The sequence below is a fragment of the Panthera onca genome, chromosome A3 (assembly GCF_046562875.1).
Source record: "Panthera onca isolate mPanOnc1 chromosome A3, mPanOnc1 haplotype 2, whole genome shotgun sequence".
NCBI lineage: Eukaryota > Metazoa > Chordata > Mammalia > Carnivora > Felidae > Panthera > Panthera onca.
The window spans coordinates 108,320,210-108,336,504 of record NC_138341.1 but is presented as its reverse complement, the minus strand read 5'-3'; the positions used below and the strand labels follow the sequence as shown (position 1 = coordinate 108,336,504).

Below are 16,295 nucleotides of genomic sequence, written 5' to 3'. Positions count from 1 at the left end.
AATTTGAAAGTGTATAACACCATGCTGCCTGCCATTATGCACCATTGGTTTTGGAGTCCTTTGTAAGAACTGCTTTCAGAGCCAGTGTGTGAAACATAAGAAAAACAAATTTTTAACTATTTTATTATTTATTTTTGAGAGAGAGAGACAGAGACAGTGCATGAGCAGGGGAGGGGCAGAGAGAGAGGGAGACACAGAATCCAAAGCAGGCTCCAGGCTCCGAGCTGTCAGCACAGAGCCCGACGCAGGGCTTGAACTTACCCCAAGATTATGACGTGAGCCAAAGTTGGATGCCCAACCGACTGAGCCACCCAGGCGCCCCAAGCGATTTCTTTTTGGAGATAAACTTTGCTTTTTATTCCATTCCATGTTACCCTACTTGATCACCTACATTATTTATCAGATTTTACTCCTAATACCTTTTGACAATTTCCAAAAAGGTAATTCTGTCCTCTGAGGATGGAGATTTGCCACCAATGAGGACATTCAGAAGAAGCTTTCAGGGGGAGTGGAGACACTTCCTAGGAGGCTCCAGCATGTTCTCAGTGATGTCAGCATTTTGAAAATGAGAGCTTGGCCTCCCAGGATGATTAGTTTGAAGGGGAGAGCACTCAGCTATATATTCACATTCTGCTGTATTTGTTTACAGTTCAATCTGTTACTTCATAGATAAATTGATTTGATGTGAAGTCTGTTTATACAAATATGCATTTAAGGAAAATACTACTGTGTTTAGAAAGACATCAGACTTTCCTTGTCTATCACAGTCTTATAAACTCTGCTGATGTCAACACTGGAACTGGCTCTGTTTTGATAGGATTCTGTTCCTCTTTATATCTTCAAATTAGGAAATACTAACTTGTGGATTTGGACAGATTGTGAGTAGGCCCCCATTCTTCTTCAGGAAAAAAATCAGTTTGCTGCTTCCACAGCAAAGGGAGATGATCCCGCTGCTAAAAATGTCTCCAGCAACACTTCAAGCATCATTTTTAAAGTGCTTTTTTTTTTTTTCTTACAGTGAAGGTTAAGGTTAAAGTTTCAAGCCTCATCTTAATTAGCTGCTCGCATTCAACTTAACTCTGCCAAAGTAAACAGTCGTATTCAAAATAGCAATGTTACCATAGCAACCTAGATCAGAATCGTTTGATTTTCTTTTCTGCTCACGATTGTACCTTACTATCTAGGCCATGATGTGAGACAAATCTGCAGAAACATCCCGTGTAAAATGAGATTTAAAAGAAAATATTTAGGGGGGAAAACATTTTTAAATGATTGCTTTAAGTGTTACAGGAAGCTCCTAATTCCCAGTGGCTCCTGAAGGAGATTCTCTCTCAGGTTCCCTTGTCTGACAGCCTCACCACTCAGTCCCCTCTTGGGGTTCTGGGTGGTGAAGTACCCCAGAACCTGGACAGGGTCGGGGGATCGCCGTTCTTGTTCCAGTTCTAGCTATCAGACTGTGGTCCTCAAAGTCTAGATAATTCCCCATGGCTTTTCTACTGTAAAGGGGGGCTCAGGTTCTGATCCTTTAATTTGGTTATTACTTAACAAAATGCAAAACCAAGCTGTTTTAAATCAAGCCTCGGGCTAAGCCTTAATCTTCTAGGAAAGAAGAGAATTGTTAAGCATTTTTAAGATCCAGGCCTGTGATTCCTAAATTTGTATTACCTGAATCATCTAGGGAGGCCCTCGAACTCCCCTGACTGGCTCCTCAGGGCCAACATGTAAAGCTGTCATTGTTCCTAATTATGGCAAATGTTAGCCACATGAAGAGCGTTTTAATTAAGAAAATTAATAAGCAGATTAGCCTTTTCCATGGTCTATTTTCCAGGCCCTTCATGAAGTGATTCTGGAGACTTGGTCTTTGTCTCAATTTTCTTGCCTGGCAAATGAGACTCCGGAAGCCAGATGTTTTCCCTGCCCCTGGATCCAGCTTGGTGCGTGACTTTTTTTTTTACTAAATGGAGTGGAGACACAGTATTATTTTTGGAAGCGACACTGCGAAAGTTGTTTTACTTGAGATCTGCCATTAAAGCAAAAACAAACCTCAAGATCTTTTTGTCCAGCCTCAGACAGGGATAATCTAGTCATGAGATCAAGTGGAGAAAAGTCAAACAAAGATATTGTTTTCTCTGTAATTTATTTTGTGTGCCATTAAAAAGAAGGTAGAGGGGCGCCTGGGTGGCTCAGTCAGTTAAGCATCCGACTGGCTCAGGTCGTGATCTCACGGTTCCTGGGTTCGAGCCCCACATTGGTCTCTGTGCTGACAGCTCGGAGCCTGGAGCCTGCTTCAGATGCTGTGTCTCCCTCTCTCTCTGCCTCTCCCCCACTGGTGTTCTGTCTCTCTCTGTTAAAAATAAATAAGCATTAAAAATTTTTTTTAAATAAAATAAAAAGAAGATAGAAAAGGGACAAAGCCCAGTAGAAAAATGGTAAAGAATATGAATATGAATGGCAAAGAAGTGGGCACGAAGCGTATGAAAAGCAGCTTAGCCACATTGAGTGTTAAGGGAAATGTGAATCTGAGTAAGGAGATACCATTTAAAATGCCTGACAGTATCAGAGTTTGGCAAGGCTGTGGAGAAACAGGAAAATACAACAGATACTGCTGGGGGGATTGCCACAGCCAGTTGGAGAGCGATTTGGCAGGTTCTGGTGAAATTGAACACCCACGTTCCCTTGGACTAAGCAGTTCCGCTACTGGATGTAATTCCAGAGAGTGTCTCTGCAAGTACACCGGGAGGCAGGCACTGGGGGTTCACTGAGGCCTTGTTTGTGATGGGGAAAAAATCAGACACAATCTACGTGTCTACCAGCAAGAGAATGCAATAGACGAAAAATAATGCAGTATGTTCTTTTTTTTTTTTAAGTTTATTTATTTATTTTGAGAGAGACAGAGATGAGGAAGGGCAGAGAGAGAGAGTGAGAGAGAATTCCAAGCAAGCTGTGTGCTGTCAGCACAGAGCCCAGGGTGGGGCTCAATCTCACAAACCTCGAGATCATGACATGATCAGATGCTTAACCCACTGAGCCACCCAGATGCCCCAATGCAGTATGTTCTTATATTAGAATACTGTAAAGCAGATTCATACATAATATCAACAATGGCTGAAGTAAAAAGTCAAAGTTAAGTGAAAAAATGCAAAACTTTGTATATGGGAAGTAAAATTAAGGTGATACTCACACATGTATTATGGGAACATTGGTATAAAGTATAAAAATGTGCCAGAAGGGGTGCCTGGCTGGCTCAGTTGGTGGAGCATGCGATTCTTGATCTTGGGGTCATGAGTTCAAGCCCCACGTTGGGTGTAGAAATTACTTAAAAATAAAATCTTAAGGGGCACCAGGGTAGCTCAGTCGGTTGAGCATCGAAGTCTTGATTTTGGCTCAGGTCGTGATCTCGCAGTTTGTGGGATGGAGTCCCATGCCGGGCTCTGTACTGACAATGCAGAGCCTGCTTGGGATTCTCTCTTCCTCTCTCTCTGCCCCTCCCCTGTGCATGCTTTCTGTCTCTCTCTCAAAATAAATAAATAAACACTAAAAAACACTTTAAAAAATAAAATAAAGTCTTTAAAAAATTATTAAAACATTTTAAACATGGGATGAAGGAATAAATTTCTATATAGAAATGGTCAATTTTAATTAAAAGATTTACTTCTTTTTTTGTTGTTTGTTTTTATTTTAATTCCAGTATGGTTCAATCTATAAAGAACTCACCAAACTCCACATCTGAAAAACAATCCAGTGAAGAAATAGGCAGAAGACATGAATAGACACTTTTTCAAAGAAGACATCCAGATGGCCAACAGACACATGAAAAGATACTCAATGTCACTCATCATCAGGGAAATACAATCAAAGCCACACTGATACCACCTCATGCCGGTCAGAGTGGCTAAAATGAACAAGTCAGGAGACTATAGATGCTGGCAAGGATGTGGAGAAACGGGAACCCTCTTGCACTGTTGGTGGGAATGCAAACTGGTGCAGCCACTCTGGAAAACAGTGTGGAGGTTCCTCAAAAAATTAAAAATGAACTACCCTACGACCCAGCAATTAGCACTGCTAGCAGTTTACTCACGGGATACAGGAGTGCTGATGCATAGGGGCACATGTACCCCAATGTTTACAGTGGTGCTTTCAACAATAGCCCAGTTATGGAAAGAGCCTAAATGTCCATCAACTGATGAATGGATAAAGAAGATGTGGTTTATATATACAATGGAATACTACTTGGCAATGAGAAAGAATGAAATCTGGCCATTTGCAGCAACGTGGATGGAACTGGAGGGTATTGTGCTAAGTGAAATAGGTCAGTCAGAGAAAGACAGATATCATATGTTTTCACTCATATGTGGATCCTGAGAAACTTAACAGAACCATGGGGGAATGGAAGGGGGGGAAAAGTTACAAAGAGGAAGGGAGGCAAACCATAAGAGACTCTTAAATACAGAGAACAAACTGAGGGTTGATGGGGGGTAGGGGAGAGGGGAAAATGGGTGATGGGCATTGAGGAGGGCACTTGGGATGAGTACTGGGTATTGTATGGAAACCAACTTGACAATAAATTATATTAAAAAAAGTAATTCCAGTATGGTTCACTTACAGTACTATATTCATTTCAGGTGTGCAATATAGTGATTCAGCTACTCCTTATGTCACCCAGTGCTCATCACAAATGCACTCCTTAAACCCCATCCCTAAAATGTTTCCTTCTTTAATAAGAAAAGAGACTTGAAGCAAATATGACAATATGTTAAAGGCGTGAATTTGGATATTCCAGTTCCTGTGTAATTTTCAGAACATTTTAATTTCTTAAGACAAATATAAAATGCCAAGGTAAAAGTAAGGCAGCTGACAGATCAGACAGCAAAGATGAGCCTTCTTAATTGCCCTGAGCACTTAATTTTAGGGCTTTTTGCCGATCACACAAATTTTTGGGTTTTTTCCCCCAGCATTATTTTCTTTCTCAGCAGTTGCCTTTTAGAGGACCCTAGCTTTTTCCCATTGCATCTGTTCGTCATTAGGATGAAGGGTGACAGCATAGGCCACCTCCTCTCAGGGTGATTCATCAGGATTAGCTTTCAGATATAAACAAGTACAGACTTAGGCTGAGGTTTCGGAAACACCTGACAGTATCATCCATCTTTTGAAGTGTTCATTTGGGTTAAATATCTTGATATCCACACCCCGCCCACACCCCTTTGTGAGTCTGTGGGTTTTGTCCTTTAAAGGAACAGTTGCAGATTCTAAAATGCACAAACCGCAGATGGCAGGCTGCTATCTGGCAAAAGGAGGCGTAAGCTTACTGATTTTTTTTTTTGTCATTAATTTTATGTTATTAATAAGACAGAGAGTAAGGTACCTTAGAACTCCAGGGCTGCTGTTACTGTACAGTGGTGGAAAGCCAGATAAAACCAGAGAAAGATATCAAAGTGAATTACTGATGGGATGAAGTAAATTGAGGCCCGTATCACTCGCAGGGCCGAAACCAAAAGGTCCTTGCCCAGCCAGGGGGTAGGTGAAAAATGATTCCTGTGGAAGCAGAGGGAAAGGAAAGGAGGACTGTCTCGGAGGACAGGAGAATAGAAAGTTTAGGGGGGTACCTGGGTGGCCCAGTTGGTTAACCAGCCCGCCCTTGATTTCGGCTCAGGTCATCATCTCTTGGTTCCTGAGATCAAGTCCCACATTGGGCTCTGCACTGACAGCATGGAGCCTGCTTGGGATTGTGTCTCCCTCTTTCTCTGCCCCTTCCCTTCTTGTACTCACTCTCTGTCTCAAAAAAGATAAATAAAATTAAAAAAAAAATAGGAGAAAAACAAAAGTGTGTAGGCATCTTATTATTAACCCACAGACCAGATTATTTCTGGCATCAAAACTCAGCCCTCCTGTGACATAGGGATGTATGACAGGAACTTATATGTGATGTATCATGATACACGTATACATGTAATGAATTATGTGATCAGGGCCCTTTTGAGAGTGAAAGAAGGTGCTATTAATAATTAGTTGGGACAACAGGCATAAACTGGGGTCGTCCTGGGCAAACCTCCTAGTCACCCTAGTGAGTACTGGTCACCCAGTAATCATGCACATTTACATCTTTGTAAATGAAACTCATCAGGGGTGCCTGTCTGGTTCGGTCGGTGCAGCATGTGACTCTTGATCTCGGGGTTGTGAATTCAAGCCCCATGTTGGGTGTAGAGATTACTTAAAAATAAAATCTTTAGGGGCACCTGGATGGCTCAACTGGTTAAGTGTCCAACTTTGGTTCAGCTCATGATCTCACGGTTTGTGGGTTCAAGCTTCACATTGGGCTCTGTGCTGACAGCTCAGAGCCTGGAGCCTGCTTCAGATTCTGTTTCTGTCTCTGCCTCTCTCCTGCTTGCACTCTGTCTCTATCTCTCAAATATGAATAAACATTTAAAAATAATAATAAAATAAATTTTTTAAAAGAAAAGAAAATGAAATTCATTAAATAATAAAACATCAAAAAATTTTAAATGCATCTACCATGTGCTAGCACTGTTTTAGGCCCTGAGGGTACAACAGGTATCAAGAGAAACAAAAATCCATGAGCAGAAGCTAGACAATAAACAAATCACATGTTATTAGATGTTGGTATGTTTATATGGAAATATAAGGCAGATAAGGGAGACAGGGACAGCCAGGGCCTAGGGGAGTAAGGGAAATAGAATTTTCTTTCTTTCTTTTCTTTTCTTTTTTTATCAATAATTTACTTTTTAATTTACATCCAAATTAGTTAGCATATAGTGCAACAATGATTTCAGGAGTAGATTCCTTAATGCCCTTTACCCATTTACCCATTTAGCCCATCCCCCACCCCACAACCCCTCCACAACCCTCTGTTTGTTCTCTAAATTTAAGTCTTTTATGTTTTGTCTCCTTCCCTGTTTCTATATTATTTTTGCTTCCCTTCCCTTCTGTTCATCTGTTTTGTATCTTAAATTCCTCATATGAGTAAAGTCATATGATATTTGTCTTTCTCTGACTAATTTCACTTAGCATAATACCCTCTAGTTCCATCCACGTAGTTGCAAATGGCAAGATTTCATTCTTTTTGATTGCTGAGTAATACTCCATTGTGTATATATATCCATTCATCCGTCAATGGACATTTGGGCTCTTTCCATACTTTGGCTATTGTTGATAGTGCTGCTGTAAACATTGGGGTGCTTGTGCCCCTTTGAAACAGCACACCTGTATCCCTTGGATACCTGGTAGTGCAATTGCTGGGTCGTAGGGGTAGTTCTATTTTTAATTTTTTGAGGAAGGAACCTCCATACTGTTTTCCAGAGTGGCTGCGCCAGTTTGCATTCCCACCAGCAGTGCAAAAGAGATCCTCTTTCTCCGCATCCTCTCCAACATCTGTTGTTGCCTGAGTTGTTCATGTTAGCCATTCTGACAGGTGTGAGGTTGTATCTCATTGTGGTTTTGATTTGTAGGGAAATGCAATTTTTAGTTGTATGCTCAGGGATGGTTTGGTAGACTGAATTATTGTTCACCAATACTCTCTGCCTCCTACGGGAGAATTTTGCATCCTCATTCTCTTGAGATTAGTTAGCATTGGCCAATGATATGTGAACAGAAGTGACAGAGCCCTCCCAGTCACCGCCTGCTCTGTCATGCTCTTTTCCCTCTGCCGCAGTCACTAAGCAATGTTGAGATAGTGGCTGCTCCATTGGCCTAGGGTCTGGCATAAAGGCAAGGATGATACAGACCTGCTTGTATGACACAGAGCTGTAAGTAGTGAGAAATAATCCTTTGTTCTTTTATGCCCCTGAGATTTGGCACTCACTTGTTATGTAGCATAACCTGACTGATACAGAAGCCCTCACTGAAAAGATAACATCTGAACAGAGACCTGAGGAGGTGAGGGAACCAATCATACAGATGTGTAGAGAAAGCATGTTCCACACAGAGGAACAGCAAGTGCAAAGCTTCTGAAGAGGGAGCTTGCAAGGATCAGAAACGAAGCCAGACTTCTCAAGGCAATGATGCAGAGGTATTGCACCAGTCAGATTTTCATGCACCCTGTGGGGCTGGAGACAGGACTTAGTCTTGTTCACCTGGCGATGCTGCCACTCCTTTTTATCTCTGCAGAGCATGGAGTGGAATGGCAGGAGTGATAGGGACAGACGAGGGTAAGAAGGAAAAGAAAGATCTGGGCAGAGAGATGCAACCTAGCAGAGCAGGGCTCCAGATCATGGGCACTAGCCACTCATATATTATAGATCATAGTGTCACCCACATAGAGAGCCTGTGAGGCCTCTGAAGTCTTACTGCTGTCATAAAGGAGATGAGTCTGTGAATCCAAAGTGTGCTAATCAGTGAGCACTAATAACCACGACACGCCCCTTCCCCACTCACCTTGTTCTTACACCCCTGACTTTCTTAGAGCCACACAGACTCCAAGGAACCTCCAACAGACAAACCAAGGCAGAAGGACCACTCTTAGCAGACTGTGCACTGCCCTGAAAAAGGGCTGCTTTCCCTTTGAGCAACATGAAAGGAGACTATATGAACCACATGTTCCTTCTTTCCTTAAATCCTGATAATTCTCTTTTTTTTAAATATAAAGCCTTCGATTTCTTTTGGCTCTGTGCAGCCTTGAAACCACAGATCCTCCCAATTAGTAGTCACTAGTAAAAGAGAGTCTGAACAAATAAGGCAGAGTGGGCGGCTATTGAGGCTGATGCATGAGGGAGACAGAATTCAAAATATCAAATCCATTTAGGAAAAAACTTGTTAAAGTTGAAAGCTAAATGTTTCACAGAGATAAAATCCTGCTGTGCATTTATCAACCACAGAAGTAGTCGTGGAAGATTCTCTGGAAGAAACCCCCATTAAACATCTGGGTTTCTAAAAGCTGATGGCATCTCACAGAATGCAACCATTCATCTCAAATCCTCATGCAAATTGATTGCCTAGAATTGCCATCTATGACTCCTAAACATATAAAAATGGCTTTAGATTTGTAAGAATCTTAAACATCTATGTTATCTGTTTTCTCTCTCATCAAAAGAGAATTTAACAAATGGATGCTCTGGTAGATAGGTGACCTTGAAAATGCATGCAAAAGTATGGCCATACCAAGTGCCACCTTCCTCCCTTTCTTCTTGTCAATTCCTAAAGAAATTGGAACAAAAAGGGAACAAAAAGGGAAATTCCACTCAATTTAGACAATGCCAAAATGATTGGGACTGGGGCCCTTGCTGAGAAAAATAAAATGCCATCTCAAGGTCTGAGAAGGGAGGAATGCATGGTACAAATGGATGCCAGCAAGAAAGGCATTGATTGTGCAGGGATCAATAGCAAAGGTGCCTTGGGAAGCCCAACGCAATTCAATATATTACAATGCAGTGGGATTCACCATTCACTTCCCACTCTTTCCAGAATCCATCCTTTGAGCCACTGTTCCTCTCAAGGGATAGGAGGCATAATTGTGATTTTGGGGAGGATGACTCTTTGTTGTATGGGATTGTTCTGTGCATTACAGGATGTTTCCATCCTTGATCCCACTCATTAAGTACAACCATTTTCCAATCACTAACACAAAAACATCCCCAGACTGTCCCTAGAGTAGATATTACCATCCCAAGTTGAGAGCCTTACAAGTCTGGCCTGTATTAATGTAAGATTAAAGTTTGAACTTTAATGTAAGTTTGAACTATTAATGTAAGATTGAAGTTTGAACATAACTGTGAGGATGCACCACTGAGCAGGAACTGAGTTATCAAAGATCATCATTCTGTACACATGTAGGTTCATGAGGAAAAGAAAAGCGATTAGCTCTATTTGCTGGAAAAGAAATCCCAGGTATCAGAAAGGCCACAACAGCCACATGATTAGAGAGATGGCTTTGTTGTTGTTGGTAAAGCAGACTTTAAAAGGAAATCAAAGACTGAAATGAGCTGGAGACAGTGTTCAAAAGAACTGATAGAGTAAATAACTCAACTCATGTTGTCATTGCTTTTCTGGAAAAGGGAAGGAGGGTTTCTTTAAGATGAGTTGCAACCTGCTTGATATTTACATGAAAAACAGAGGAGCCACACTAGTTTTTTAGGCTCTTTAGGCTCAAATCAAAGTTATTGACCAGTTCCTTAATAAGTACATGCTATGCTACTTGGAGGGTTCTGTATAAATGGCTACCTCGATGGACAGTTTCAGGAACTCTCCAGCCTTTTCAGTGTTACTGCTGAGGACCTTCCCTCTCTCTTTCACTCTTCACATTGACCTTTCTCAGCCCCTGTCTTCCTGCCTTACTTCCCCAGGACCAGATCATCTTTGTGGAAGCAAGTGGGAAGGGACACCTCATCTAGCCATTGTGGGACCCCTTGCCCACCCCCTTCTCCCCTTGGTTCTCCAATAGTACCGTTTATTAGGCAAGTACTGTTCACCAAGCCCTGGGCTAAGGCTTTTGTTTGTTTGTGTTAGTATTAAAGTAGGCCACCAAAGGAAATTTTAACAGTTATTCTTCCAGAGGAGGAATTTAATGACTTAATTAAATAATTCTGTAATTATTTAATTATTTTTCTTGAAAGACTCTCAAACTCATAGAAAATTTGCAAGTATAATACAAAGAATTTTTTATTTTCTGGAATTATTTGAGAGTAAGTTGCCAGCCCGATGCCCACCACCCTGATTTTCCAATAAACAAGGACATTCTCCTACATAACCGAATGAAACTATCAAAATGAGGAAGCTCACAGGGTACATTACTACCATCTAATCCTCAGGCCCCACTCAGGCAATCCCAGTAACGTTCTTTATAGCAAAAAGATCTAGTTGAAAATCATGTGTTGCTTTCAGTTGTCATGACTCTTTGGTACTCTTCAGTGTACCGTCTTTTGCTCCGTCTTTTCTGGGTTTTCATGACCATGGCACTTCTGAAGAGTACAGGCCAGTCAGTTTGTAGAACATCTGTTGGTTTGGTTTTATCTGTCGCTCCCTCATAATTGGGTTCAGGGGCTGCACCTTCGGCAGGACTATCAGAGAAGTGGTATTGGGTCTTCCTCCTGCATCTGGTCAGGTGGCAACAGGGTTTCGATTTGTCCCATTACTGGTGATACTCACTTAGGTCACTTGATTAAGGTGATATGTGCCATGATTCTCCACTCTGAAGTTATTTTTTTCCCGTTTGTAACTAGTAAGTATTTTATGGGGAAGTGCTCTGAGACTGTTCCTCAGCAAACTTGCAATTATTTTATGGATTTATGGTTTTATATTTTAATAAATGGGTTACCATCAGTTACAGGTACTCTCATAATTTATTTTGATGCTTAAGTTGTTCCAGATGTGGCCAGGTGATCCCTTTGGAGCTGGCCTCTGCTCCCCCTTGACAAGCCTCCATCAATATTTGAGCATTCTAGATAGTAAGATGCACCAGGCCCATCTTGTACTGTCCTTAATCAGCCTGGAATCGGCCATTCTTCAAGGTGGCTGAGTGCTTTGTTTTGGGGCTACTTGTGTGGTGGACCAGTGAATGCTTGTCCATGTGTGGGCTGCGTGTGTCTCACACCATATGTCCACATCCTTCTTGGGTGCTTTGGATTAACTACTCCTCTGTTCCTTGTCTTACCATAGAAGTTCTAGAAGAGAGATCATTTACTAAAACTCTTGTAGATGAGAACTCCAAAGCTCAGCAAGGTGGTATGGTGTCTAGCTGGTAGCAAAACTGGAGTCAAAACCGTAAATCTCTTCTCTTTTTCTATAACCATCCACTGCATCACACAACTTTTTTAATCGTTAGTGAGTGCAAATATTTTTATCATAGCTACTAGTTGAGTTAATGGGGTGAGGGGTGTATGTGTGGAATTAAAGCTAGTAATTTATTAAAGCTTATATCAGAGCAAAAAAGGAAAATATATTTTGATTTAATGTATACAATTTTAAAAATTAAAACTGGTTGGTGTATAAGGAATTCTGTAAATTATTTGTGGGGAATCTTTTCCAGAACACATTGTCAGCTTGGGATTCTCTGTCTCCCTCTCTCTCTGCTCCTCCCCCGCTCATGCTTGCACACATGTGCATGTACGCTCTCTCTCTCTCTCAAAAATAAATAAACATAAAAAAAAGAAAGAATTAAGGTTCCCAAAGAGGTACAGAAAGTTAGATCACGGACTAGGATTTGGCTCCAGTTCTGGCTTCTTATTGTCTATTATTAAATCAGTTTATTTGCTACTCCTTTAAAAAACAGAAAGGTGGTGATTTTAATTGAGAGAGAAAGAGTCCATAGGATTACTGTAAGGAGTAGAAAAAGAAAATGTCTGAACTGTGTAAATGCCCAGCACTGTCTATATTATTAGGGGTCTTTACTGTATCTGTGCCATGGATCCTTTTGGCATCTGGTGAAGCCTTCCCACCCTTTCTTAGATAATGTTTTAAGTGAAAAAATTGAAATGTATGGGATGATCAAGGGAAAAATATTGAAATGTAGTTATTAAGTTAGCTAAAGAACAAATTTACAATATTATAATGAATATTTTTTAATTAATGTTTAAATAATAAGTTCTAGTATCAGGACCAATAACTGTGTCTTAGTGTACTTGGGCCACCATAACAAAATACCATAGACCGGGTGGCCTAAACAACAGAAATTTATTTTCTCAGAGTTCCAGAGACTGGAAGTCTGAGATCATGGTGCCAGCATGGTTGAGGTCTGGGAAGGGCTTCCTGGCTTAGAGAAGGCCACCTTCTCATCGTGTCCTTTCATTGCCTTTCCCCAGTCTTGCACCTGGACAGACAAGAGAGAGAAAAAAAGCGAGAGAGATCTCTTCCTCTTTTTATAAGGCCACCACTCCTATCAGATTAGGCACCCACCCCTTATGACCTCATTTAACCTTAGTAACCTCCTAAATGCCCCATCTCCAGATCCAGTCACGTTAGGGACTAGGGCTTCAACTGTGAATTTTGGAGGCCACACTTCAGTCCAGAGCATAGTGATGGCATAAATGATATTTTGAAACATCTTCTGCAGACTGTAATGTGGTATGAAAATAGCTGTGAGCTATTGGCAACAAAGTCATACGTACTGCTGCTAGTAGGTTTGTTGCTTACATTTATTATGGAAGGGAATGCTTAATTTTTGATCGAGGTGAGGGTAGTGAAAATAAAGATACAAGTTTTCTCCCTACCCAAATTCACAACTACCCTGAACTTCTGTACAAAGACCATAGATAAGAACTCCTGAAACATGCACATAAGATGTACTTGTTTGGAGCAAACAAGTGGCATAACCCCCAGGATGGTGGGGATCGATCCCAAAATCGGCCAGTCCTGCCCAGTACCAGTCACCCAGGAGCAGCAGGTGACTTGAAGAGACATCATCTGCTTCTGGCCTTTTTGAATGTGTGTTCAAGTACTGGAATGTGTTTTGTCTTGCAGATACCAGTAACCTAAATTCCGAACAAAATGATTCCTGGACCTCTGAGAACTTCTGGCTGGACCCTTCTGTGAAGGGCCAGGTGAAGACCAAGGCAGAGGATGATGGGCTTCGGAAATCCCTGGATAGATTCTACGAAGTGTTTGGCTGTCCACAGCCGGCCTCTGGAAATGCACTCTCCGCAGCAGTCTGCCAGTGCCTGTCTCAGAAAATCAACGAACTGAAGGGCCAGGAGAGCCGAAAGTATGCCCTCCGCAGTTTCCAAATGGCCCGGGTCATCTTCAACCGGGATGGCTGCTCGGTCTTACAGAGGCATTCCAGGGATGTCCACTTCTACCCATCGGGAGAAGGAAGTGTGTCTCTGGATGATGAAAAGCCAACCCCGGGACTTTCAAAAGATATCATTCATTTCCTCTTGCAGCAGAATGTGATGAAAGACCTCTAAGTAGTGCCTGGTGGTAAGAGCAGGCAGTGTGGAGGGTGGTCCGGTGGCCAACGCTGTTAGTGCACACCCACTTCCCCTCCAGCCCCTCTTGCCGGCTCTGTGTGTCCAGCCCCCTGTGTGTCTGGCCCCTGTGTCCACACCACCTCCCACCCCACCCTACCACTCCCTTTGACTTAAGGCCAGTGACTGACTGATTGTGGAGCCCAGAAGCACATCTTCCTTGCCCCAAGGAAGGAAGGACATGCTCTGAGGCATAAATTATTCTCCAGAGCTCCCCTCTGGATCAGGCCAAGACTGGGACTTCACACAAAATCACTCCCTCGCTCAGCACCTGCCGTTTCCCTGTCCTCCCATTCATCTACTGGTGTCTCCCAGGGGCCTTTCCTTAATATTATCTCTTGTACCTGGATCCTTGATTCAGAATCTACTTCTGGGAGAACCCAACCTAAGGGAACAGGCTTTCTTTGTTACATGAGTTTTTTAAAGGATTTAAAGCTCTGCGCCAAAGCAAGTATAAGAATTGTACCAAGTTGTAGAACTGAGACCATGTGACTGCGCATGTATTTCCCAAAATAACATAAAGATTTAAATACGGTTCCCAAAAGTGCATCACATCTTCCTCATACCCTTGCCTCTCCAAAGCCAGAATTCCCTGTTTTGTCATTCTAACAGGGTGTGGAAGGAACATTTGGATCATCTAAAATAAGAGCTAAGATTTGCAAATTAAAAGAAGGGGGGGCGGGGCTCTCGGTCTCCACCAGATTGGCAGTGTGGAAGGTGTGAAGAAAACAAATGTGCGCCACCTACCGAAGGACGCGCCTCGAGGCTGACGGGACGCGGCCTTGGCAGTTTGTGGTGGAAGAGAGTAAGGAATCCTTTGCCCAAGTGGACTCCTCCCTGTCATTTTTGCCTTCTGCCTGTACCCTCTGTCACCCTCTGAACAGTTGGCCCCTCACCCCTGTCCCGTCCTTGCTCCGCCAGGGAGTGGCTTTAAATAGCCAGCGCGGCTTGCGCCGGCAGAGGCCCTGCTCCACGGCCGTGTCCTGAAACCCCCTTTGAGACTCGGGTGGTAGAATGACGTCACCTGGCACCGAGCTCTTGGAAGCTGTAACTGGAGGCCTCGTGCTAATCCCTGCCTCGACAGCCCTTCAAATAAATTACGTTGGCAGAAAGAGGGCTATCGTTTGTTTGGGGGAACAACAAGATGAGGCTGGGAACACTGTGCAGTTAGATTTTGAGAAACTCGAGGTGAAATTTCATTGGCCTAAGGCTCCATAAGCTTGCCAGAAAGCGGAGTTTGCAAACGGATCGGCCTCGAGGCGCGCATGAAGAGTGAGTGAGCCCTCTCAGGCAGGTCTCTTGGGGACTCTCTGAGCAAGAGTGGGGATTTTGCTTGAAAGGTCAGGGATTACATACCAAGGCTTCCAGTGCCGGGAAGAGCAGAGGTAAGAAACAGTGTTTCACACTGCAGTGCAGAAGCCCCTTGGAAGAGACCTAAATGATAGGAACTAGGAAATGGGGAGGTCTTTGAGAGATACTGAAGGAAACAATACTCTGCGTTTTCCTCTGACAAGCAATCATGTGAGTCTTTCCCCAGGAGCTTCTCCTATGCAACACCCCCAAATTACTCGTAAACCAGTGGGCCTTACAATTGAAAATGTGCAGGTTGAATTTTAAGGTCCGTAGTTTTATTGTTTTTTAAGGTGGAGCAAATTAATAGACGCAACTGAAGAATGCTGTAGATTTCAGAATTATTCATTCACTGAAAGGAATATTGGAGATTAGTTTCCATGGCCACCAACAGAAGGAAACTGGATTATTTTATACTGTTTTTATAACACAGAAGATAGAAGCTATTCCAATCTCCATGCCGGAAGCAGCCGCTTCTGTTTGGCACCGAGATTTTAGTATTGGTAATTTTGTAACCTTTATTATCATCAGTGCTGAGGGTGCTCAGTAAAAAGAGGTAGATCCTGAAACCAGAGCATTTAGAAACCTGGAAGCCAGAATCACCTTAGGGTGAAGGAAAAAAAAAAAAAAAAAGAGGAAAAAAAGAGTGTGGTGTGTGTTTGCTTGTATCTGAGTAAGTGCTTGTGACAGGTCAGTACAAGATATTTGATTCCCTGCAGTCTCGCTCTCTAATTTGATCTTCTTCACAACGTTGGGATGGCATTTTCCATTTATCCCTGTTTACCTTTAATAAAGACTAAGAGATAAGGGTGTTAAGGCTCTGGCCTTTGGCATTATTGTCTGTCTCTGCCCTCCTGATCACTTCACCGTCTTATCATCCCGTGAACATTCTCACTGGCCTATGATATCATCTGTGGCCCTTTTCAGAGGTCTCTGCGAGGGAGGATTTGCTCGCAGGAACATCAGAACTCCAAAGAAGAGAAACTGCTACCAGTGTCTTGTATGTGTATGACTGTTACTTCACTAGTCGTTTCTTTA

At 42.5% G+C, this 16,295-nt stretch overlaps 1 protein-coding gene across 10 annotated transcripts in view; it reads left to right on the top strand.

The window, feature by feature from the left end:
• The window catches only part of SHLD1 (shieldin complex subunit 1), a 95,710-nt gene extending 79,637 nt beyond the window's left edge, over positions 1–16,073 (top strand). For 7 of the 10 annotated variants that reach the window (XM_078444248.2, XM_060612694.3, XM_060612603.3 and 4 more), the window contains one exon: positions 13,405–16,073. In XM_078444248.2, the coding sequence (XP_078300374.1) occupies positions 13,405–13,847 (443 nt within the window). In that variant the 3' untranslated portion in view covers positions 13,848–16,073. Of the gene's footprint in view, positions 1–1,828; positions 1,935–3,688; positions 6,400–13,404 lie in introns of those variants that run through there. The other 3 variants (XR_009604184.3, XM_060612704.3, XM_078444250.2) reach the window with 3 other exon arrangements.
• Positions 16,074–16,295: the final 222 nt, after the last annotated feature.